Source organism: Canis lupus, chromosome 5, assembly GCF_048164855.1.
Source record: "Canis lupus baileyi chromosome 5, mCanLup2.hap1, whole genome shotgun sequence".
NCBI classification, from domain to species: domain Eukaryota; kingdom Metazoa; phylum Chordata; class Mammalia; order Carnivora; family Canidae; genus Canis; species Canis lupus.
In genome coordinates, this window is record NC_132842.1 from 38,441,718 (window position 1) to 38,464,041 (window position 22,324).

A 22,324-nucleotide genomic window follows, 5' to 3' on the forward strand; every position below is an offset into this window, starting at 1 on the left:
AGACTATATTTGCCCCTAGAAACAGTTTAAGGGTGGGTGAGCATTGAGGGTTATGGGTTGTGTGTATTTCCAGCATGCGCTTGACACATAGAGATGTTTCATGGGAATACTATCCTGCAGGTCACTTTGGAACTTCTTGGGTGAAGCACTACTGTACATATCAACGGGATTCCAAACAAATCACCATGGTACCATTTGACCAGAAGTCAGGAGGAAAGGGGGTGAGTTCATTTTTTAAATTTCATTTTGCTTGGCTAACATAGGATGGTTATAATGCACATGCATATGTAAACACTGTCAGTGTATCCCTGTCATTTTCTTTTTTCGTTTTCAAATTTTTTTTTACTGATGTATAATTATAATTAGCATGCAGTATTAAATTTGGTTTCAGGTATACAGTATAATAATTCAATGATTTTATGTATTACTCAGTGCTTGTCCCAGTATGTGTACTCTTAAACCCATTTATGTATTGGGACACTGCCCCCCCACCCCCCGCCCTTGGCAACCACCAGTTTGTTCTCTGTATTTAAGAGTCTGTTTTTTTCTGTACACTTGGCTTTTTTTTTTCTTTGTTGGTTCATTTGTTTCTTAAATTGCACATGTAAATGAGATCATAAGGTATTTATCTTTCTCTGTCTGACCTATTTCACTTAGCATTATCCCTCTAGGTCCATCCATGTTGTTGCAAGTGGGAATACCACATTCCTTGTCATGGCTGAATAATATTCCATTACATATATATATCCCAGTTTCATTCTTTTACATGTCGCCAGTTTTCCCAGCACCATTTGTGAAGAGAATGTGTTTTTCCTATTGTATATTCTTGCCCCCTTTGTTGCAGTTTAATTGATCCATATAGGTGTGGGTTTGTGGATTTTCTGTCCTATTCCATTGAGCTACCTGTCTCTTTTTGTGCCAGTACCATATGTTTTGGTCACTATAATATGGTAGTGTATCTGGAAATCTGGGATTATGAGATCTACAACTTTGTTCTTCTTTTTCAAGTTTGTTTTACTGTGATTTCCCTTACTTTTATACAGTAGTTCCAAGAGGAATGGTACCCTAGACAGTAACTGTACCAAAGCGAGTGTTCTTAGCTTTAAGTTCTACTAGGAACTGCAACTAAGAAAGGCTCTTATATTTCACATATATACAATATTAAGTATGTCAAATGTGTTTAGATGCTAGAAATTCCTGGATGGTCTTGCCCTGTGAAACTGATGGACATCACTCTTACTTGATACAAAGAGGGCTGCCAGCTGGTGTTTTAGATGTCTTGGTTATCTTTTTGGTGTAACAGATTACCGAAAAAAATTAGCAACTTTTTTTTTCCCCTAAAGATTTTATTTATTTGTTTAAGAGGGAGAACACATAAGCAGGGGGAGAGGAGGGAGAGAAGCAGGAAAGAGGCAGAGGCAGAGGTAGAGGGAGGAACACTCCCCACTGAGGAGGGAGCCTGATGTGGGGCTCAATCCTAGGACCCTGAGATCATAACCTAAGCTCAAGTCAAATGCTTAACTGAGCAGCCCAGGTGCCCAAATTTAGCAGCTTTTAAAACAACACCAGTCATTTTAGTATTTCTCACAGTTTCTGTGGGTTGGGGATTGGGCTAGCATTTGGATGGGTGGTTTGGGCTTAGAGTTTCTCAGTGGGTTCCAATTGGATGGTGGCAGGAGCCAGAATAGTGAGGGTTTGAAGCAGCTTAAGGCTGGTCAGCCATGGCTGTCTTCTTTTCTCCTGGTCTCCTTCCTCTCTTTCCCTCTTTCCCGTCTGTCTGCTCTATACAGTCTCAGGGCCTGTCCATCTGGTCTCTCAGTGGGAGATAGTTTGGGTTTCCTCACAGCATGGTAGCCTCAGGGCAGCGGAAGGTGTAAAGAGTGAGTATACTAGCAAAGAAAGCAGAGACTGCATGTAGCCTTAGAAGTCTTACAGCCTTCCTTTTGCTCCTTTGGTTGAAGCAGTCATAAAAGCCTATGTAAGCCCACCCACTTTCAGTGGGAGAGGGGATGCAGATCAGCCTCTTGATGGGAGGAATATTACAGAATATTACAGAATATTACAGTATGGCACGAAAAATGTATAGAAGTACTCTTGCAGCTGGCTCTGATCACAGGCCCTGCGGTCACTGGTATAGAGCTCCCCACCGTGTTACAGCCTTTCTCCTTTCTTCTGGGCTTGTTAGCTACAGCCTGAGTACATTTCTTCTTCTGGTGATGTGTCTTTTCTCTATGGATACTCTTAATATCTTCATTTTTTCTTTTAGTATTTTACATTTCATTATCATGGTCCTATGTGTGATTTTTTTTTTTTTCATTGTTTTTGGGAATTGGGAGACTTTCTGTTTTTGAGGATTGGTATCTTTCAGTAACTTTGGGAAATTTTTATCAGTTATCACACTTTGAATTTTGCCTCCTCTTCATATCTCCTTCTGGATATAACTCCTTTGGAGATAGCTAAATATTTTCAAGAAAAGCATATTTTTCATCTGCTTGATCTCTGGACTCCATTCTACATGATTTCTTTGATTCTATGTTTAAGTAATTTTTAAGTTTTGTCCAATATGTTGATAAATTAGTCCCCAGTAAGTCTTCCATCTCTGGGCCTCTCTGTGGTGCATTGTGGTGCAGTGTGTTGGGTTTGTGTGTGTGGTGGGGAGGCATTACAGAGGCTAAGAGGATTGGCTTTGAAATTAGACTGGTGGCTCAGTAATGTTAGATGCATTTATATTATTGTTGGCTACTCTGCCAGCTGCCCCTTGACCTCTACTACTTCAAGTTTTTCTTCCTGGCTTTCTTTTCCTAAGGCCATAAATATAGGAATTTATCAGCATCTCTTTCCCTTCCATGTATTACAGGAGAATACACCAAAGTTCTTTCAATGTCAGAAAGGGAATAATGTCAGGAAAATAATATTGTTCAAATAGAGAAACATAAAGAATTTACAGAGTCGGAAGAGATATTAAACATTGATCACTAGGTGTTCCCTAGTTTTCATACAATGGAAATAGAGTTAGACTTGCTCCCTTGTTGAGCCATAGTCCTTTTCCAATCCTGTCTTTCTAGAAATGAGCATCACTAAATTATTCTTTCACACAGTCTTTATTTGGGGGCTGTTGACCTTCTGCTTTTCTAAACCTTAAAAGAAGAACTCTTTTGTGTTTGATCTTATTTCACTGGAAAGTGAATGACAGAGACCAGTTTTGCTGGATGTTTGGGACTACCAAGTGTTCAGTGAATTAATAGTAAACACCTCACTGGGTTCTTAAGAAGTTTATATGAATTAGTATATATATTGTTGGGACAGAGCTTCACACATAATGAGTTCTGTGTTAGGAGCTTGATAGTACAATAATTAATTTTCCTAATAATTCCTTAAATTTATTTTATATTTTTAAGTCCTTGTATTATCCTATATTATCCTGCTTAATCCACTTTTCTCCTTCATAAAGGAGGAAATTGTGGTCTAGAGAGAGAAAATGATTTATAGAGCCATACAACTGATGAGTTACAGAGGCAGTAATCAGACTCTGATTCTGGAGTCTGCATCTTCTGAATCAGAGATGACTGCTGTGAATAATAATGATAATAATAATAGAAAAATAGATAAAATAATGTCTTTCCATGATATCACTCTATTTCCTCAGCTTTAAGGTGGAGGAAATAGGAAGACTGGCAATCTAGAGGTACATCTCAATTTGTACAGGAGAATCATGTGACATCTTTATATATGATATATGTGTTTGTACAAAGCTCTCCCCAGGAGGTGGAAATAGACAACATAGATAATAGGATGGGTTTTTTATTTTCCTAACATGCTTTTTCACTCATCTTTCCTGTCCATTTCATTTGCATTATTCTCCTGTAAAAGTACCTGCTTTTCTCTTAGCTTCAGATGAGGATTTGTGAGCAGATTTGTTCCATCATCTTGGAGATGTGTGTGGTGAAAGAGAATTCCCCTGTATCGTAGCCTCTGAGATGAGGCAGCTCTCTCTGTGTGAGGTCTGAGCAGCCTGAAGCTGACCTTGTCCCCTTCCCTTGCTTGAAACCCTTCATTATTTTTCCCTTGCTCTCGGGAAATGGACCACAATCTGCATGATCTGGCTCTTGATTCCCTCAGGCTCTTTTTCATACCACTTTGCCATTTGCTCTGGGATTCAGCCATACTGGCTCGCTTTCAGTTCCTCCCAGGCTTCATGGACCCTGACCACAGGACCTTTCACCTACTGTTCTCTACTCCCCTGAAAAGACAGTAGATGGAATATAAATTGTTTGTGTTTGATCTTATTTCAAATAAGAATATAAATTGTTTCTTGCTAGGTCTTCTGTGTTTGTGTGGTATTGTGATACTAGGGGGTAGTTAAGTTTTACCATATGCAGTCACATTTCCTTTCTCAACAAATTAGGCAGGTTTGCTAGTTTTCTCCCTTGTTTAGACAAAACGATTGGCAAAGGCAAGAGAAGAGAAACAGGAGCCGTAAATTCTTAAATGGGGCCAAAATCAGGGAAAGAAATTCCTGTTTTTAGGCAATAAAAGAACACTATGTGATGAAACTGTTGGATTCCATTTGTACAGTGGGATACTACTCAGTAGTAAAAAGAAAAAGAACTATTGATTTGTACAACATAGGTGAATTGCAAAAGAATTGTGCCAAATCAAAGAAGTCAGAAATAAAAGAGCACATAATATGTGATTCTATTTATATGAATTATAGAATATGCAAACTGATCTGTATGACAATTCAGTATTTACCTGAGGGTGGACCTGGAGGGAGGGATGAAATTCAAAGGACACAAGGAAATTTCTGGGGGTGATGGAAATGTTCATTAGCTTGATTGTGGTATTGATTTTTATGGATGTATATAGAAGTTAGAACTCATAAATTGACATGTACAGTTTATTACACATTAGTTATACCTTTGTAAAACTGTTCAAAATCTACTTATTGAGCGCTTCCTCTGTTCTGTGGCCGGTTTGGGCTCTGGGGACACTGGAATCAGCAAGAACAGACAGTCCCTGGCCTTAAGGAGCTTACAGTCTGATGAGGAGGGAGACATGATTGGAATCGTCACCTACAAGGACAGACCATTCCACCTGTGATCAGTGCTGAGACAGAGTACATGGTGCTATGTGAACGTGCCTTGGGATATTTGACCTGGTCCAAAAAGACCTTTCTGAAAAAAGATGATGGAGCCAAGATTATAGAAATTCAGAGTCAAGAGCAGACCCTTATCCACCCTGAAAATTAGGGGCGTCTGGGTGGCTCAGTTGGTTAAGTGTCTAACTCTTGATTTTGGCTCAGGTCATGCTCTCAGAGTTATGACATTGAGCCCTGTGTGGGGCTCTGTGCTGCGCAGAGTCTGCTTGTCTCTATGCCCTCCTCTCTCCCCCTCCTCCTGCTTGTATGTGCATGTGTGCACACTCTTTCTCTCTCTCAAAAAATAAAAAAATAAAAACTTGTGTAAGTCAAACCTGTTGCAGATATTATCAACTAGAGTTTATTTAGCATGGGTTGATGTACCATTATGATGTGCTGGAACTAAATTAAAACTAGGGGTGTTTGGCTTGAAGTATGACATGGTTTCCAGGTTTTAGCTGTGTGAGTCTCTTGCCTGAGGGGAAGGTTTTTGCTCGACTTCCCACCTTGCTGTGGTCATGAACACTCAGGCTCAAGAAGATGGAATGGTCACTTTTGTTCATGTGACATGTCTGTGGTATACTGGAGAGATGCACAACATAGCCCATGTGACAGTCTGTATGCTCCCAACAGGGAGAAGATGAATCCGTCACCCTGAAATCCTGCACACGGCGGAAAACAGACTCTATTGAGAAGAGGTTTTGCTTTGACGTAGAAGCAGTAGACAGGTGAGTAGCTGTCACATTCTTCTTAGGAACAAATATTGCTGAATTTATATATTTTTTGATTTTGTTTGTTTGTTTGTTTTTACCTTTTTCATTCAGTGAGAGCTTTCCTGTCCTCTAGACTCCCCCCCCCCCCCCCCCCCCCTTCTCCAGATACTCACTCGGTTTGGAATAGACCTCAGGCCAGCTGCTGGTCTGCACGGGTCAGTACAGCTTCTCCACTCTTGTAGGTTCAGTGTTCAGCTTCTGGTCTGGTTTGCTTTTAACAAAGTTAGGGCTTTTCCAGAGAAGTGATGTGTCTTTATCTCCGGAGCTTGAGTAGGCGTTTGATGAAAACTGTTAAGCATGATCATACGAGCTATTTGAGATTTTTTACTCTATTTATTTATCACCTACATTTTCTTTTTTTTAATGTAAATTTTTAAATTTAAAAATGGTCCAAAAGGAATCTAGGAAAGTGAAGGGTGGAACAAGTCATACTCATTTAAAAAAAGACAGCTTTTGGTTGTAGCGTTTCAGCACCATGTGTATGCACCCTGGAAAAACAGCAAACCACTTGTAAAAGCACTTTTTGCTGAGGAAGCTGGGTGTTGTAGTCCTCAATATTTATGGAGCCTCATTAAGCTGTACCATTTTGTGGTGTTAAGCTAGTTTGACAACATTCCAGTTCTTTGAAACACTTTACTTGGCAACAGGTTAATTCCTTGAGTGAAAGCCACGTGTTAAGCTTATTTGTGCTGTCTGTTCAAGATCAGCAGTGCCAGCGTTAAAGATTCCTAAATCTTAGCATGATTCTCCCTAGAATGTCATTTACTTTCTTCCCTTTATTCTCTCTCTCTCTCTCTCTCTCTCACACACACACACACATACACACATACACACCTCATTTTCTGAAGCCAATACTTCTGCCCTTTTTGGAACATTGGCCTATGGCCACTTGTTCCTGGTTCTAGAAGATGCAGAGACTGAGTGCCTTCTGGGGGTGTTGGCATGTTTGGAATGCCTTCTTGTGCCCTGATGTCTCCCTATACTGTGACTGCTAGAGCACCTGTGGAGGGAGCATGCCCTTTTCACTTTAATCATATCATGGAAAGTACCTCATCTCTTCAGCTGTTAGCCATTATACCTTGGACTCTCAAGTTAGGCAGCCAGGGTCTAAATTTGGACTTTGCTGTTTAGTAGGCATGTGACTTTCAGCTATAACTGCTTAATCTCTCAGGGCCTAGATTTCCTTATCTGGAAAATGAAGATGGTAATAGTACCTGGTTCCTAGAATTGTAATGATTCAAGGAGATAATGTACATAAAATGCTTGGCAGGGTGGCAAATAATAAAACCTGTTATTGGTTAATTAGCCTATACTGCATGTTCACCAGACTTGATTTTGTAAGGTTAGACTCTAAATGATAAGAAGTGAACATGATTTGTAAAGAAAAGAAAGTACCACAATTCTTCACCGTGTTTGGGGATGTGAGAGGGTAATGGGGAAGGGGTACATGAAGATATATATAGGTTGAAGTAGTGGGAATCGCAAAATGTCTGCCTCACACCAAAATTGGTAATTCTTGATTTTAAACAAATCCTAACTCAGGATGCTTTAAGCACTGTGTCTCTGTTCTCAGTATGGAATCTAAGGGAACTCATATTGTTGGCATCCATGAAAGAGGTGGAGAAGTTGTGTGAATTTAGAGGCAGAGGTAGTTGCTTGATGCTTGTCGACGGTTTCTAGAGACTGTTGTCCCTTTGTATGGTTATTCGGAAAAGGATGTGCCTCATATTGCAGCTGTCCCTTAGTTTGAAAACCAGCCCAGAGATGATTTCTATAGCTGAATTGTTTCCTGTTTTCTTCCTCAGAAGTTTTCCCAGAAGTTTTCGAGAGGTTTTTTTTTTTAAGGCAATTAAAACTCAGCGAGGTGCCTCCGTCTCATTTCCACCTTGCAAATACTTCCTACCATCTTTCCCCTTGATTATACCCTTAAAGCTTTGCATGTCCCAATTATAAGCTGAGAGCACATGTGTCACATTGAACATACTGAGTGGGTTTGGGAAGTGGATTTCTCTTAAATTAACTGTTTCTGGTTCCCTTCGGTTTGAGTCTGGGTTCAGAAAGAGGCTGCCAAATTTCCTCTTAGTAAGCAGGAGGTGCGTAGCTAGTTGTGTTGTATTGCTTATATTTAAAATTTTCTTGTATATTGTGGTATTGGGACACTTTAAAAACCCTTCTGGCTGGGGAGAGACTGTCCCTCAGAGTTAGATAATTCTAAGAGATAGCAAAGGGCAATGCCTGGAGCATGCCATTGACATGCAAATTAAGCAACCCAGGCCCTGCCTCCTCCAGTTTGCCCTTAATCCCCAGGAAGCAATACTCCTCTGCTTTAGTCATCTGAGGTCCCAGGTGCCAAGCCAGGAGGGCCACTCCTATAGTTTAGAGCCTTCTGAAATTATTCAGACTAGCCAATAAACTGTTGATCCTGCCCTGCTTTGCATTTCTCTTGGAAACTGCAATAAGAGCTGTCAGCCAGACTCTTCCATCAATTCTGCCAACAAGAAGCCCCTTGGGTGCTGGCTCTTTCCCATATGGCTCTGTTAGGTATGCCATTCGGGCACCCTGTTTCTAGGACTTGAAAGTATAAGAAATTTTGTTTTCTGAGCTTGAGCATCTTCTGTGCCTCCTCTTGGGGCCACACCTGTCACCTAAAATAACATAGAACATGTATGAAATACTTCTCTGTTTTCTATGTAGGTCATTATCTTTGATCTCAAAGATTAGGTTACAGTTGGGCAGCATTTTTCCTTCTCTGTCTCCTGTTTTGACTCCATGTCTTTCTGCATTATTCTTAGCCATACAGGAAGGGACTAAGGAGAGAAGGAAAAGCATTTCCATGGGTTCATTGGCAACATTCCTGGGAACTCTGCCCGGAGTCCTGTCCTCTGGAAGATTCCTACACCTTGGTTTTTCCCCAGTGTGTTTTAGCAAGGATGTGATTCCTGCTGCCTTTCCAACCTGTGCCTTCCACAGATTTCTCAGGTGTACCTGAATGGCTTGAGAGGAAGAGGGACAAAATACAAGTTTAGCACCTAGGAAATCAGGAAGTAAAAGAGGGACTGGTTATATTTATAGATGTTTATGTAGTGGCTATTAATGTTTTACTCTATTAAGGTATAGATACATGCTAAAGTAGTATTTTTTGACGTAGAATATATTTAGGGTTGAATACTTCTATCTTTTAGACTCAGTGCTGATAGTTTATGTTATTTTTTAACAGAGGCTATAGCCTTTAGGAAGTGATACTCTAGCAGGTCAGTATTTTTGAGTTGATGACATCACCATGTCTTACTGTGTGTTGAGAACCACCTGCACTCAGCATCCACAGGGGTGCTTGTTAGAACTACAGCCTCTTGGCCCCTGCCCCAGACCTACAAAGTCTGACTCTCTTGGAAAGAAACTTTGAAATACACTTTGAGAACAAGCTCTTCATTTGTCTTTTATTCTCATTTATAATTGGTACATTAAACACCATACCTATTACAATACAGATTTTTCAGAGTGTATAAGAGATGTTTCCTTATGAAAAACATTGTAACAAGGAACAAGAGTAAAACAGAACAAAAATCCAGAAAACCGAGCCTTCTTTATGAAGGAGCTTAATTCTTACCAATACGGAGGAGACGACTACGGCTAGTAGAAAACGTCATTTCCAGCCTCTGATAAGATGACCAGGAAGAAGGCAACAGCAGCCACTATCATAAAACTCGCTTTTTAAGTTAAAGATGGAAGGGAACCAGAAGTAAGAGAACACTTTCTAGAAGCTGAATGCTTTTCATATATGTCTCAGGTTATTCTCCCTACACTCCAAGGAGGATTGTGCTTCACTTAATTCACATTTCTGATGATGAATCTGTAGTTCAGAGGTGTGAGTCTTCCCCCAGGCTTAGGAAGGATTTGAACTGAGGTGTGTGGGTGCATACTGCAGGGCACTTTGCTGCCTCAGAACTGAGGATACGTTAGAAATGTTTCCAGTGAGAAGCCCCGGGGCTGTCAGAACTTGGGTTTCAGAGATACCACTGAGTGTTCAACTTGCTGGATGTGAAATCTGTGAAGTGCTTTCTCACCATAATTACTTGCACGTGGCATCATAAACAAATGGATGAACTGAAGCTGCAAACTAGCTTCTGTTCTTATATTTACTACTTTATGACCTTCAGAAAATCCTCACATGGCTAACAGTTCAAAGAGGCAGTGCAGATAGGTGCCAGGTACATCACACACAGGTGTTCGATGAATGGTATGTTTTGTGTGTTTTTGTTTTTTGGTACACCTCTTACACCTTTTATTTTTAAGGTGACAGTTCTATTTGGGGAGGTTAGCATGAGTAAGGAATAAAAGCAACAGTGCCATTTATCAGTTGATTTCATTGTATCACAATGCATTGCTGTTACTTTGTTCCTCCTGAAATCCTGATGATTAATCAGGATTAATCTCCGATATTCATATCCTACAGGAAGAAGTGTTGTGACTCTTTGACCCCTGAACAAGCTGGAAATCAAAATAACTGTTAATTCAGAGGTTTGGGATTCAGATCTATAGTTCTTGAACCTTGTGTCAGAGGTTCTCTGTAAACTGAATACATTTCAGAAAGTTACTTTTAATTCTTGTATCTAATTGTTTTTCCTTTGATATTTCAACTAGGCCTATAGTTTCAGGATCTTACACCCTTCTATGGTAACTTCACATAATTACTTAGTTCCACATAATCACATCTTATCTGTCGGTATTCTCTAGTGCCTGCATGCCTTTGATTCCTTTTCTCAGAACTGGTTTGTGGGGGTGGGGTGGGGGTGGGGAGTGGTTCAAACCTGAGAATTTGTTAAAGACTCTGGGACAGTTGTGAGTAAGTATGTTACAGCCTGTTGTTTTCATGTCTTTGTCTTTCCTTCAAAAGGGTTTTATTGTTACCAACACTGACAAGTTTATATTAGTAGAAACTTTTGTGTCTTTGTTCAGTTCCAAAGTAAAAAGTTGTGTAGGTCAAGATATCATGTCCATTAAATCATTGCGATACTGCTTTGAATTTCCCTTCTGCTTTTGTTTTTAAATTCAGTTTCAGGACTCTAGCATTAAGACTATTTTAGGGCTTTAAGTAAGTGTGTAGGACTTGGAGTTGCTGTAGGATGTTGCCACAATATGATACAAAGAGGAGTATTTTCTTTCTTAGAAGAGGTTTATTGTGAGTTAAATTGTGTATCCCTCGATTCATATGTTGACTAATCCCCAGTATCTAAAAATCAAAATTATTTGGAAACAGTGCCTTTACAGAGGTCATCAAGTTGAAAGGGAGGTAATTAGGGTCTTTACAGAGGTCTTCGAGAAAGTGAAGTCATTAGGGTGGGCCCATAATCCGGTAAGACTGATTGATGTCCCTATAAAAGGGGGTAATTTGGATACCAAGACAGATTATATACACAGGGAGAATACCATGTGAATGCGAAGGCGGAGAAGGGGGTGATGCATCTTCAAGCCACGGAGTGCCAGAGGTGGCTAGTAAATCGCCAGAAGCTATGACTGAGGCATGGAAAGGATTCTCCTTCACACACCCCAGAAGGAACCTCCCCTGCTAAGTACTTGCTCTCAAATTTAACAGCCTCTAGACTTGTGAGATGCTAAATTTCTGCTATTGCTGTCACCCAGTTTGTGGTACTTTGTTACAAGCAGTCCTAGCAAAGGAACTCTGCATTGAATAGGGAGTACCTCTGTCACTCAAGCAACAGCAATACCCCTGACCTCCTTACTTATTTATTTAATTTTATTTTTTAAAATATTTTATTTATTCATGAGAGTCACAGAGAGAGGGGCAGAGACATAGGCAGAGGGAGAAACAGGCTCCCTGCAGGGAGCCTGATGTGGGACTGAATCCCAGGACCCCAGGATCATGACCTGAGCCAAAGGCAGATGCTCAACCACTCAGCTACCCAGATGTCCCCCTAACAGCCTATTAGATGGATGGGCCGGCACACACTTGTTGAATAATCCCACTGGCAAAAGGCCCCACTGTACAAACAACATATTGACATAAATTATCTTCCTTATTCTGGATACTTTTGATGGTAGCCTAAGCTTTCTTTAGCTTAAAAAAATATATATCATTCTTTCTTCTTAATAAAGAAGCATTCTTTTGTGTTTTTATATTACCTTGCCGTAGCACCGAGCATTTGAAGGTTTATATTTTATATTGCTGAACTGAATAAAGACTGGATTTATCATTTTTTTCCCTAAAATTATGTCACCTCTTTTTGAAGGAGTTCAATGTAAAATTCATGGGTAGGAATGGGACTCCCATCTAAAAGTAGCTGTTAGTGGTAGTGGTATGTGAGTTACTAATACTTGCCAATTGGTGCTTCCCTTCAGTCACTGAATAATTAACTCCACCATGCAGCATCTTATGGAAATTCATGAATAAGAATAGAGAAAATATTTGTTCAAGCTCAAGGATCATGGTGGCAATCTTCTCCCAGCATCTCTGGATTTGTTTAAAGAAATTTCTCACAGATGTAACACATGGATATTTTCTCCCATATGTTTTCCAGGAGGAGCCACTAAACCATATGGAAAATAATAGAAACAAAAGGCTTCGTTTTGATGCACTGAATCAATGTAGTCTCTTGAGTGGTGGTGTTTATATTTAGGGAAAGGAAACAATTAGAGTGCTGTATTTTTTCCAGGATTAATTCCAGCAGAAGTCCTTACATTTGAAGACGTTATGTGGAGTACTAAATGGCTGATTCCCAATATTGGCATGGGGGCCAGGACAAGCATAGTCCTTACCTTCGTGGAGTTTACTTTTGACTATAGAAATGCATACACATACAGATTTATGCAACTAAAGGTATAAACCAGGACGTTGAGTGTTTGAGCAAACTTGGAGGACCAGAAAGCTGTAGGACGAATATAACAAACCCAGGGACTTAATCCTGCTGTTTTTAGAGAGATTGATGGCATGACCAGAATACCATGAATCTATTCCTTCTCTCATTCCCTGCCTCCCTCCCTCCATCATTTATGAAGCGTAACTAACTACCTGCCACAGATTTTACCAGCAGTGGAAGTAGAAAGTTTAATAAAGCACTTTGAATCTATCGGACTTTCCTTCTTAAAAGTTGCCATCTGATTTTGCTTTCAAATTCAACCTGAAGTCCTAGTGCAAGTTTCCCACGAATAGGTAAAGACAGACACCTTTTCTTTTTCTGACCAGCACCGACCTGATGTGCCATACCCACTATCTACTCTAGGGTCATCCTACTGTATGTACTGTGCCTTTGCACTATGTATGAGCTTTTCCTGGTAGTGGTTGGCTGGTTGTTTAATTAGCTATGTTGTATATACCACTGTTCAACTCTAAATTTGTGTGTCAGATAATATGCTTTCCAGAGGCACAATCACGTCTTACAGTTTTTAATACAGTACTGTGTGCATATGTTTGTTTATTTTGTTGCTTAAGGAAGTGTAATTTCTTAGTTAGATTATTTTGTTCTTTCCTTTGGGACTTTGCTAAACTATTTTGTAAGATGCTCCAGGAACTTAATCATGTTAGTTACTATTTAAAATAAAACTTGAGCAGGTACTCATGTAATCTGCATTTCAGTATAGGTAACGTGAAAAAAATTCCAGGAAAATGAAAGCTTGGTTAAAATAAGAATAGTGGAGACTTGGAAGATTTGTGGAAGATCTGAAAAACTCTCCGAAACCCTCCAATTAGCTTCCACACTTATTTCAAGGATGTTTTTATGGAGGCTGTGCAGTGCCGGTAAAAGATGCTAGCAGCCTTGAGATTCAGTTTGGGACCTGCCCCTTACTAGCTGTATGACTCTGGGCAAGAGCATTAGCCACATGGATAAGATGAGGCTAATCATACCTCCTTTACAGGATTGTTTTGAAGATGGAATATGATAATAATACTCCTTCCTCATGCAGTCCTGTGTTGGAGAAAGTTGTGCTTTAAAATTTTTTTTCTTTACCCAATACCTGGGAATTCATTGTTCTCATGTTGAACCTAACCTTGGGTGAATGTTTCTTTTGAGCCTGTTCTCTACCCCTCCCCCCCACTCATTTTGAATGATACTCATTTTCCTCTAGTGGAATGAGGTTTCAAGTCATCTATAAACTAGGAGTGAATATAGGTGCATTAAATATATATGTGCAAAGGGGCTGCTGGGGGAAGATTTCAGTTTTCAAATTATATATGTGGTAACGTTATTTGGATATATTTCCTATAGAAGATAAAAAGTTGTATGCCTTTCTTCATCATTTATTGTCTCAAAAGGGAACTGTAATAAGGTAAAATAATTCTGTTGCTCCTAACTTGGTATGTGTTGTGTGTGTATGCACTTGTTTGTATATCTTGGTGAGGTTGTGTAAGTGTAGGATGGTATGTATTTTCCAAAAAAGATCGCATTATGTAACAGACTTGCTGCAGTGCTCAACCTCTAGATGGCAGTTTTGTATATTTATTAGTAACTATTAAAAAAGTTCTATTGAAAATTAGCTGTCCTTTATATATCCACAATTAGGAGTCAGTGGGGGTTGTGTGTTTGTGCTTATAGAAGAAATTATGCAAATCACTCCTTAAAGAAAAGGTATGGAATGATTCATTCCTTCCTCTCACCCTTTTGTGATGGATCATTTTGTACCCCTTCCCTACAAAAGCAAGCATGCTCAGTTAATCAAGCCTCTGTAAACATTACATTTTACCTTGCTTTATAAATGAAAAGTGTCAGGCTCTTCACTTCAGGGATGGCTTATTTCAAGATGGTGAAGAAAACTGATGTGTGATTTTGGCTGTCCGATGTATGCTGAGCACCAGGCAGATCTGCTTTTCCTTCTTGGTGCAGGGCGCCTTTATCTTTTGCAACAGATGAATCTATTTTTCCTGGTTCCAGACTTCTCTTCCCCTCCCCTCCCCTTCTCACCCCTGGCTTGAAATAATATTTGAATTTGCCTTCCTGGTGGTTGGATTAGAATGCTAGTCTCAGTACCACTGACATTTCAGACAGGAAATGGCTTTTCCTTCCTCAGAGGGTGTTCTGCTCTAACTTCCATACTTGGGTGGGGGTAAACGGGGTGGCGGGGGCAGCGGGGAAGTATTGTGCTTTCTGGATTACTTCTTGGCTGTTAGATAAAATAAGTGAGTTGAGAAGTTCTTGGAATCTTAAATATTCATGCAGTTTGAACTTGTCATTGACAAGTAGTCCTTTCCCTCTTCTTTTTTTGTAAATTGAGAGCCTGTTTACTGTTGACTCTGGTTTAAGTAAGAATGAGATGGGGTGGTTCATGGATTTTACAAAGGAAGACTGGGGCAACCTTACTTATACTCTTCAATCTGCATACTGAAATTTGGTGTTTTGCTAATGGAGAATGCCAGTTTATGAGGCAACTTCTAAGTGTAAAATGAGTTTTTTTTAAAAAATCTAAACCAAAATGTTGCTGTTAAATAAATATGAAAAGAGGAAACAACTCAATCAGTAAATTCCACTTACTTACATTTCTATTCACTATGAGCTAGATAGTAAAAATGAAAAATTAATAAATGAACTAATAAATTTCTTGAATTAGACAATTTTTTTTCAATTTTTTATCAATGGTAGTAACATGTATTTTTGTTCTCCCTGAGTCTTACTCATTGTGGCAATTAATAATGCTGTCTCCTGTTGTTGCTGCTGCTTCTCTGTTAAAATTTGCTTTCTTCTATGCTAGGAGATACCTAGCATCATGGCTGGCACATTATAGGTAAAAAGTATATGTTTCCTTTAGGATCATGCAGCTTAATGTGCCAAAGATTGCTTTATCTGGGCTTCCTGATGTTTTATGACTGCACTCTCCTTTAAAAGAAAATATAGGAAATTATTTGATACAATTGGCAATATTTACTATTGAGAGTCTTATTACTACCATGGTATTCATTATTTTAGGACCTTTCCTCTCAAGAGGTTAGTGCTACATTCAGTCATAATAAGGATCAGATCCTTTCTAAATTGATGAGAAATCAGCTTCTGAAAACTTAAGGTGTAGGGCGGGGGGGAGGGGAAGGAGGGAGAGAGAGAGCAGGAGGGTACACAAAAGCTGTGTTTCCCCTCTTTCCTTCCCTCCCTTTAAGGCAGAGGGAGCTGGTCACTATGGATCCCAGGGCACATACACTGCATGCACATGGGGGCAGTACAGTATTGTGGTTATGTATGGGCTTTCTACAGAGTCAGCAGACTGGCTTTAAGTTGAGGTGTTGCCACTTACATTTTACAAGACTTTTAAAGAGGTATAATAATACCTACTTTGTAAAGTTATTTTGAAGAATAAGTAATAATGCAGGTAAAGTCCTCAGCACAGTGCTTGGCACATAGTAAATTATTCAGTAAATATTAGCCACAGTTAATAGGTCCCTAGTTTGTAGCTTCTGGTTTCTCTCTCAGGTTTCTCTGTGTTTTTGCATAATTCAGGTTACAATGGCATGATCTTTTCATGAAGAAGGATCTGTAATGCACAAGGAGCTTCTTCAGGGGGTCATTATCTCAGCATATGTATAGCTGTGCATATTGTTAAAATTTTATCTCCAAGTAGATTAATGTTGCCCTCCAGTGATGACAGAGGGTCCTGAGTATTGGGGGGGAAAGGGGAAGTAGCCTATGTTCCTCTTGTTTTTAAGAGCTAGAGATGCTCTGCTGAATTTTAATGTGAGATGAATCAAGAATACAGACACACACCACTCTTCTGGTGTATCAGATGACTTTATCATATGCCATGATAACTTAGGATGGAGTTCAGGTAGAGAGGCAGAGGAGGACAGACACAAACACTAGAAGTTGCAAACTGGCGGTCCACAGACCTGTTTGGTTTGGCTTGAGTAATGTTTGAACCAGCATGTTGAAGTTGGAAAAATCTGGCAATGTTGATCCCCCTCCCTGTGTGCCACTCCCTCTCCGCGGGGCATGTATGTATTTTCCACTTTGCTGCAGTCCCCACCATGCCCTATTGTTTCACTATGATGACAGGTGACAGCTTCCACTTTGCCTTGCACTTGCACTGTTGTTTTTCCCATAGAGCAGAAATACTCTTGTTCCTGTGACTATCAGAAAGTAAATGTGCAAAAGAAAATATAAAGGGCTACATGTTATAAGGAAAGTGAGACTGAGCCTATTTTCCTTGAGGCAATAAATACTTTTTTTATTCAATTTCACTCATTTTGCTTACTTGCTGTTCTCTGTAGATGTTTCAGTCTGTAATCTCATAGACAAGAAAGAAATGTCATTCTCTAAGATTATTTGGAATGATTTTGGCCATATCTCTGTGTAAATGAAGATGTCCTGAACCTTGAACCCTAATAATGGTTGGGAACCTGTTTTCCCAGTAGCATTTTAGAAGCAAAGGACCACTTCTTATCCCTGGCACTTGTGCAGCTCTTTTCAGTGGTGGATGGCAGCCTGTTCTCCAAGCCTTCACCATTCCCTGTCTTCCTATATAAGCATATAGGATTCACATGCAGGCTGTGGGAATGTGTGTTTCTGCAGGTGCCATAGTCCTTCTTTTATTCTGAACTTGCCCCTTTCATGTGCTGTAGTGTGGTTGGGAGCTGGGGGACGAACTTTTGCCAACAGAAGACTTAGAGTCTTATGAATGAGTAACCTCTAGATCTTTGGAGGTTGATTTAGAAAGAATAGTACTGTTAGATTCTGAGTGTGTTTGTTTCAGTGGGGTGGAGTTAGGAACAGCATTTCCTTGTCCAGTAGGAAGTGGTGGAGTTGCCAAGCCACTGAGATCACTATTGTTGACTCAGATTCAGGAATAAGATTAGAGCAGGAAAGCTGTCGAATGGCCCTGGAGTCAGGCCTGATTGTGATTCTGCTTGCTGTCTGCTGCTGAGGAGGCTGTGAGCTGACATCAGTGGTCCCAGCTCCTGGATGTGGCAGTGAAGAGTGTACTGTTTTCCATGGGCTCTTTCTGGAGGCCAGCGTTGAAGGCGCTATGGTGCTGGGGCGCGGTTTGCCCTGTGACAGATGAGTAATGGTCTGCATCTCTTCCCCTGTTGTGTGAGAGGTGGAGTGCCAGCTTAGAGAAAATTGCAGATACTGTTCACAGTTCTTAAGCTGGTAAAGATACAGCACTAACCAAGGGTTTATTCAGAGTCAAAATGATGTGCCATATCTTATACGTTGTATCTTGGGCTTGAGCTCCAAAAAGGATTGCAAGTCCTTTGTCACTTTTCCCAACTAGTGGGCAGAGGGGGCTCCTTCACAGATTTTCTAGAATTTGCTAAAGACCCCTTCTTTGTCCTTATCGATTTATCTGACTTTAATTCCAAAAGGGGGAAGTAGGCCACTTTGATGCTTTACTCAGGAGGAAAAAGGAAATGGTCATGATGTCAGAGCCTGTGTGTCACTGCAGCCCCTGGCTTGACTCCTTTTGTGGTAGAGGTGTGATTTTCAGTGCTGTCTATGATTGTTCTGGGGGTGGGGTCATGTGTATCAGAAGCACCTGTGGCTGCTTTCTTTTCTTTTTTAAACTATATACACCTGGCCTTCTCCCTCCATAATTTTCATCCTACTGCATACTTGCCATTTTTTCCCCTCCACGTGCCACCTCCATTGGCCCCAGTGATAACTAGTTTTTGGAACATTTACAGTGTGTCTGACACTTTGAAAAACTTTATGAGCATCTCATTTAACCTTCACAATGACTCCTTGAAGTAGGTACTGTTTAAATCTGCAGTGTAAAGGATAACATGGAGTAGTTCAGTTACTTGTCCTCTAGGCATTTATGCAGCAGCAAAGCACCAGAATCAGGATAACTAGTGAGCCTAAATTATTGATGACAAGGCCTGTCTCTTCACTTTGTATGTATGTATATATGTATTTAAAGATTTTATTTATTAGAGAGGTGGGGAGAGAGAGAGAGCGCGCGAGAGAGAGAGAGAGAGAGAGAGAAAGAAAGAAAGGGCTGGTGGGTACGAGAGTATAAGAGTAGAGGGAGGGAGAAACAGTAGTCTCTCCACTGAGCAGGGAGCCTGATGCGGAGTTTGATCCCTGGACTCCGGGATCATGACCTGAGCCAAAAGCAGACGCTTAACCAACTGAGCCATGCAGGTGTCCTTCTCTTCAGTATTTAAAAGACTTTATTAAAAAGTTGAGGTGTAATCCCAGTAAGATGCACAAATCTTAAGTCCATATCTTTATGACAACCCCCCAACCCCTACCTGTGTAACCACCCTGATCAGGTTATAGAAAGAACATTGCTGTTACCTGAGAAGGCTTCCTTCTGGTCATTGTCATACCTTTTCCCCAAGATGAAATCACTGTTCTGAATTCTGTCACTATAAATGACGTTGACTAGAGTTTGAACATCATATCAATGGAATCATACTGTTAGTAGTCTTTGTGTCTCGATTGTGTTTTTCATTATTATATGAGGGGGCCTGATGTGGGGCTCTATTCCAGAATCCTGGGATCATGACCTGAGTGGAAGGCAGACAGTTAACTGACTGAACCATCCAGGCGTCCCAATCATCTTTAAACTAGTAGACCATACTGCCAACTCACTGTGGTGCTTAGAGGAGGGTCTAGTTCTTTTTGATGGTGGAGGACTTGAGTGGTCAATATCTGCTCTTTTTGGGCTAGGGCAACTTTACATTTGCTGTGGTCTTGTGTCCAAGGGTGAAGCAATAGACTGCTGGGTTGAGATCCTGGCTCTTGAGACTGTGGACAAGGTCTTTAACCTATTTGACCTTTTGTTTTTTCATCTGCTCAGTGGGGTAATGAGAGCATACTTAGCACATGATGTAGTTGTCTAGATTAAATGAGTTAATTTATGTATAGTGCTTAGCACAGCACCTGACACATCCTCCTAAGTTATTATTATTATAGTTTTAATTCCATTCTGGTTTTGATAGTTTCATAATTCTTTGTAGAACTAGAAAGAGCTCATTTACTTCAGTTTTCTTTCATTGTTTTATATTTTCCCTTGCTCACTGAACACCTGCCTCTGGAGTTCTCTTTCCCTTTCCCCTTCTCCATTTTTGTTGTGAAAAGCCAGATGCATTTAAAGTATGAACTAATAAGCTGGTGCCCTTAGAAATGTGTCCTATCTTACAGGGACTGACATAGAAAGTACAGGATCATAGAGAGTTTTGCCCATTTTATTTTGTTTAGAGGAATGGTGGCTAGTAGGAACAAAGGGGGAATATGGAAAGAGACTTATTGCTTGATTCCAAAATAAAGCTGACCCTTTCACCTTGGTTCTTGGAAATTAACACACATAAGAGATTTATGTAATTATAGTTTAAATTGTAATGAAGGAGAAGAAACTTGGAGCCAACAGAGTGTTTTCTAGATGCCTAGAAAGGATAGTACTGTGATCCAGAGGTCATACTGAGAGAAAATTACCTGAACTTGGGAGATAGGATTAGAACTAAATATTAAATCCATCTTATTCAGTTCTGTACTACCCACTCCCACAAAAAAGGGGAACAAAACCACATGTGGAAAAGAACTTACATTTTGATATTTTTTCTTGAAATGAAAACAAATCCTGTTGACTTTCCTGGTTACTAGGGCCAAGTGGCCTCTGAGTTTGTCTGAACTTCCTCTTTGTGGCTCTGGGTGGAAATATCACACTGTGTGCCATGAAGTTGATGTGACATCTGCAAGGTCCCTGAAATCTTGGTATGCTAGGCAACTATTGTGGTCTCACTGTTTGCTGGTGAGCACCTAGCAGGAAATGAACTGGAGACTTGTTGGCTGCTTGACCGTAGTGTATACTGGAGGGTGTCTTTGCTCTTAAGTGTTGGGGGACAGGAAGGAAAGGGTGGGGGCCTGTGGCCAGCCAGGGCAGTGAGCCTCAGACCTAACTGTGCACAGGATCACCTGTGGAGTTGGTGAAAACCCAAATTCCCAGACCTAGCCCAGAACTTCAGATTCATTAAGGTGGTTTCAGGTTGAGAATCTCCGTTTTAAGGGAATGCCCAATTCTGAAGCTGGTGGTCCAGGCACAGCACTTTGAGCAACATTCAAAAGTTCAGGTCCAGCACCTCGAGAATTCTGTGGTAGACTGCAGCTTTGTAGACTTTTTTTTTCTATATGCTGTTAAAGCATTGCGCTTGAGGTGGAACGGTAGAAGCAGTCCTCCACAACTGCAAGCCAAGGATCAGCTCTATGGAGCCATAGCTGCCAGTAGTCTGCAGACATTCATTCTGACATACTAAATGGGCTCATGGTGGGAAGTGGGCATTTGAGTCTGAGAATGAAAATTTCTGAGAAGAGGAGGGCGAGGGTCCTGGCAGGGGCTGGTGGAATAAAGGGCTTACTGTATTTTCTGAGTTCTCTTTGTGTTAGTGTGCTACTACTCAGGATGGCCTTCACAGGACAGACTGCCTCTGGGAAATTACTGTTCTCATGCTCAACACCTTTACATCCACCCGCACACCCACCTACCACCACTGTTGTCTACTTCTACCTGCACACGGGGAACGTGTGCACACACACTCACACCATACCCTAGTGCCCCTCAAATCCCCAACCCCTTTATGCTTACATCTTTGGAAATGTTTTTCCTGGGTGGTGTTGAGGGATAATCAATGAAAAGAAGCAACTGTAATATTTAAAATATACTCAACATAAATAGATCTGGCATATTCACTGGAACTGTGGAAATAAGTCAGGACCAGTGATTATATGGGTTAGAATGAATAGACTTGTGCTGCTACAAGTATGGCCAGGCCCATATGTGTTTCATTACCGTATTGATCTGGGATCATTAACCATACCATAGACTCAGACAGTAATAGGACTTAATTCTTGCTCAGTGGGCAGGCCTCTTCCTTTTAGGCTTTCTCAAACTTTAAAGATGAGGGTAGTTCATCTTTAAAGTGAGAAGTAGTTCTTCACTTTTTGAGGGTTGCAGTCTTTTTTGATAATGGGTGAGACTGTTAATACAGAAAAATATATATACATTTGAAGATGGAACTATGGTTTATTGGCTCTCTGGGACCCATCTGTGGACCCTAAAAACTCCTGCTTTAATGAGCACAGAGGGCTTTTAGCCCTGTCTCCCAAAGATATTTTCATTGGTGCAAGTCTGTTCTTATGGAGTGCCATCTGTAAGGGGAACTCAACAAACACCATTTGATTTTGTATATGAGCTTTCTGGAGGGTTTGTGCTCAGTTTGAAAGAGCAAGCAGATTTCAATAAGAGTGAAAAGAGGTAATGCATGTAAAGAACTTAATACCTGACATGACAAATATTCACTTAAAAAACTATATACATTTAATTTAATTACAAAGCCAGTTACCTTCATAAAACATTTTCATGTCAAAAGGAATTTAGAAGCCTTGGATTAGAGATTAGGAGACCAGGGTCCCTTCACTTGGTTGTTCCCCCTCTTTTTAATCTTGAAACCAGTAATTCTGTTCACTTTAATGAATATGAA

The 22,324-nt window shown here is 40.3% G+C and overlaps 1 protein-coding gene across 17 annotated transcripts in view; it reads left to right on the forward strand.

Moving 5' to 3' along the window:
* ARHGAP26 (Rho GTPase activating protein 26) overlaps positions 1-22,324 on the forward strand; it is a 418,456-nt gene that overhangs the window by 135,503 nt on the left and 260,629 nt on the right. For all 17 annotated transcript variants that reach the window (XR_012031158.1, XR_012031159.1, XM_072826299.1 and 14 more), the window contains 2 exons: positions 121-221; positions 5,771-5,865. Coding sequence is in view for 15 of the 17 variants with exons in the window: in XM_072826299.1 (XP_072682400.1) it covers positions 121-221; positions 5,771-5,865 (196 nt within the window). In the remaining 2 variants the exon portion in view is untranslated. The remainder of the gene's footprint in view (positions 1-120; positions 222-5,770; positions 5,866-22,324) is intronic.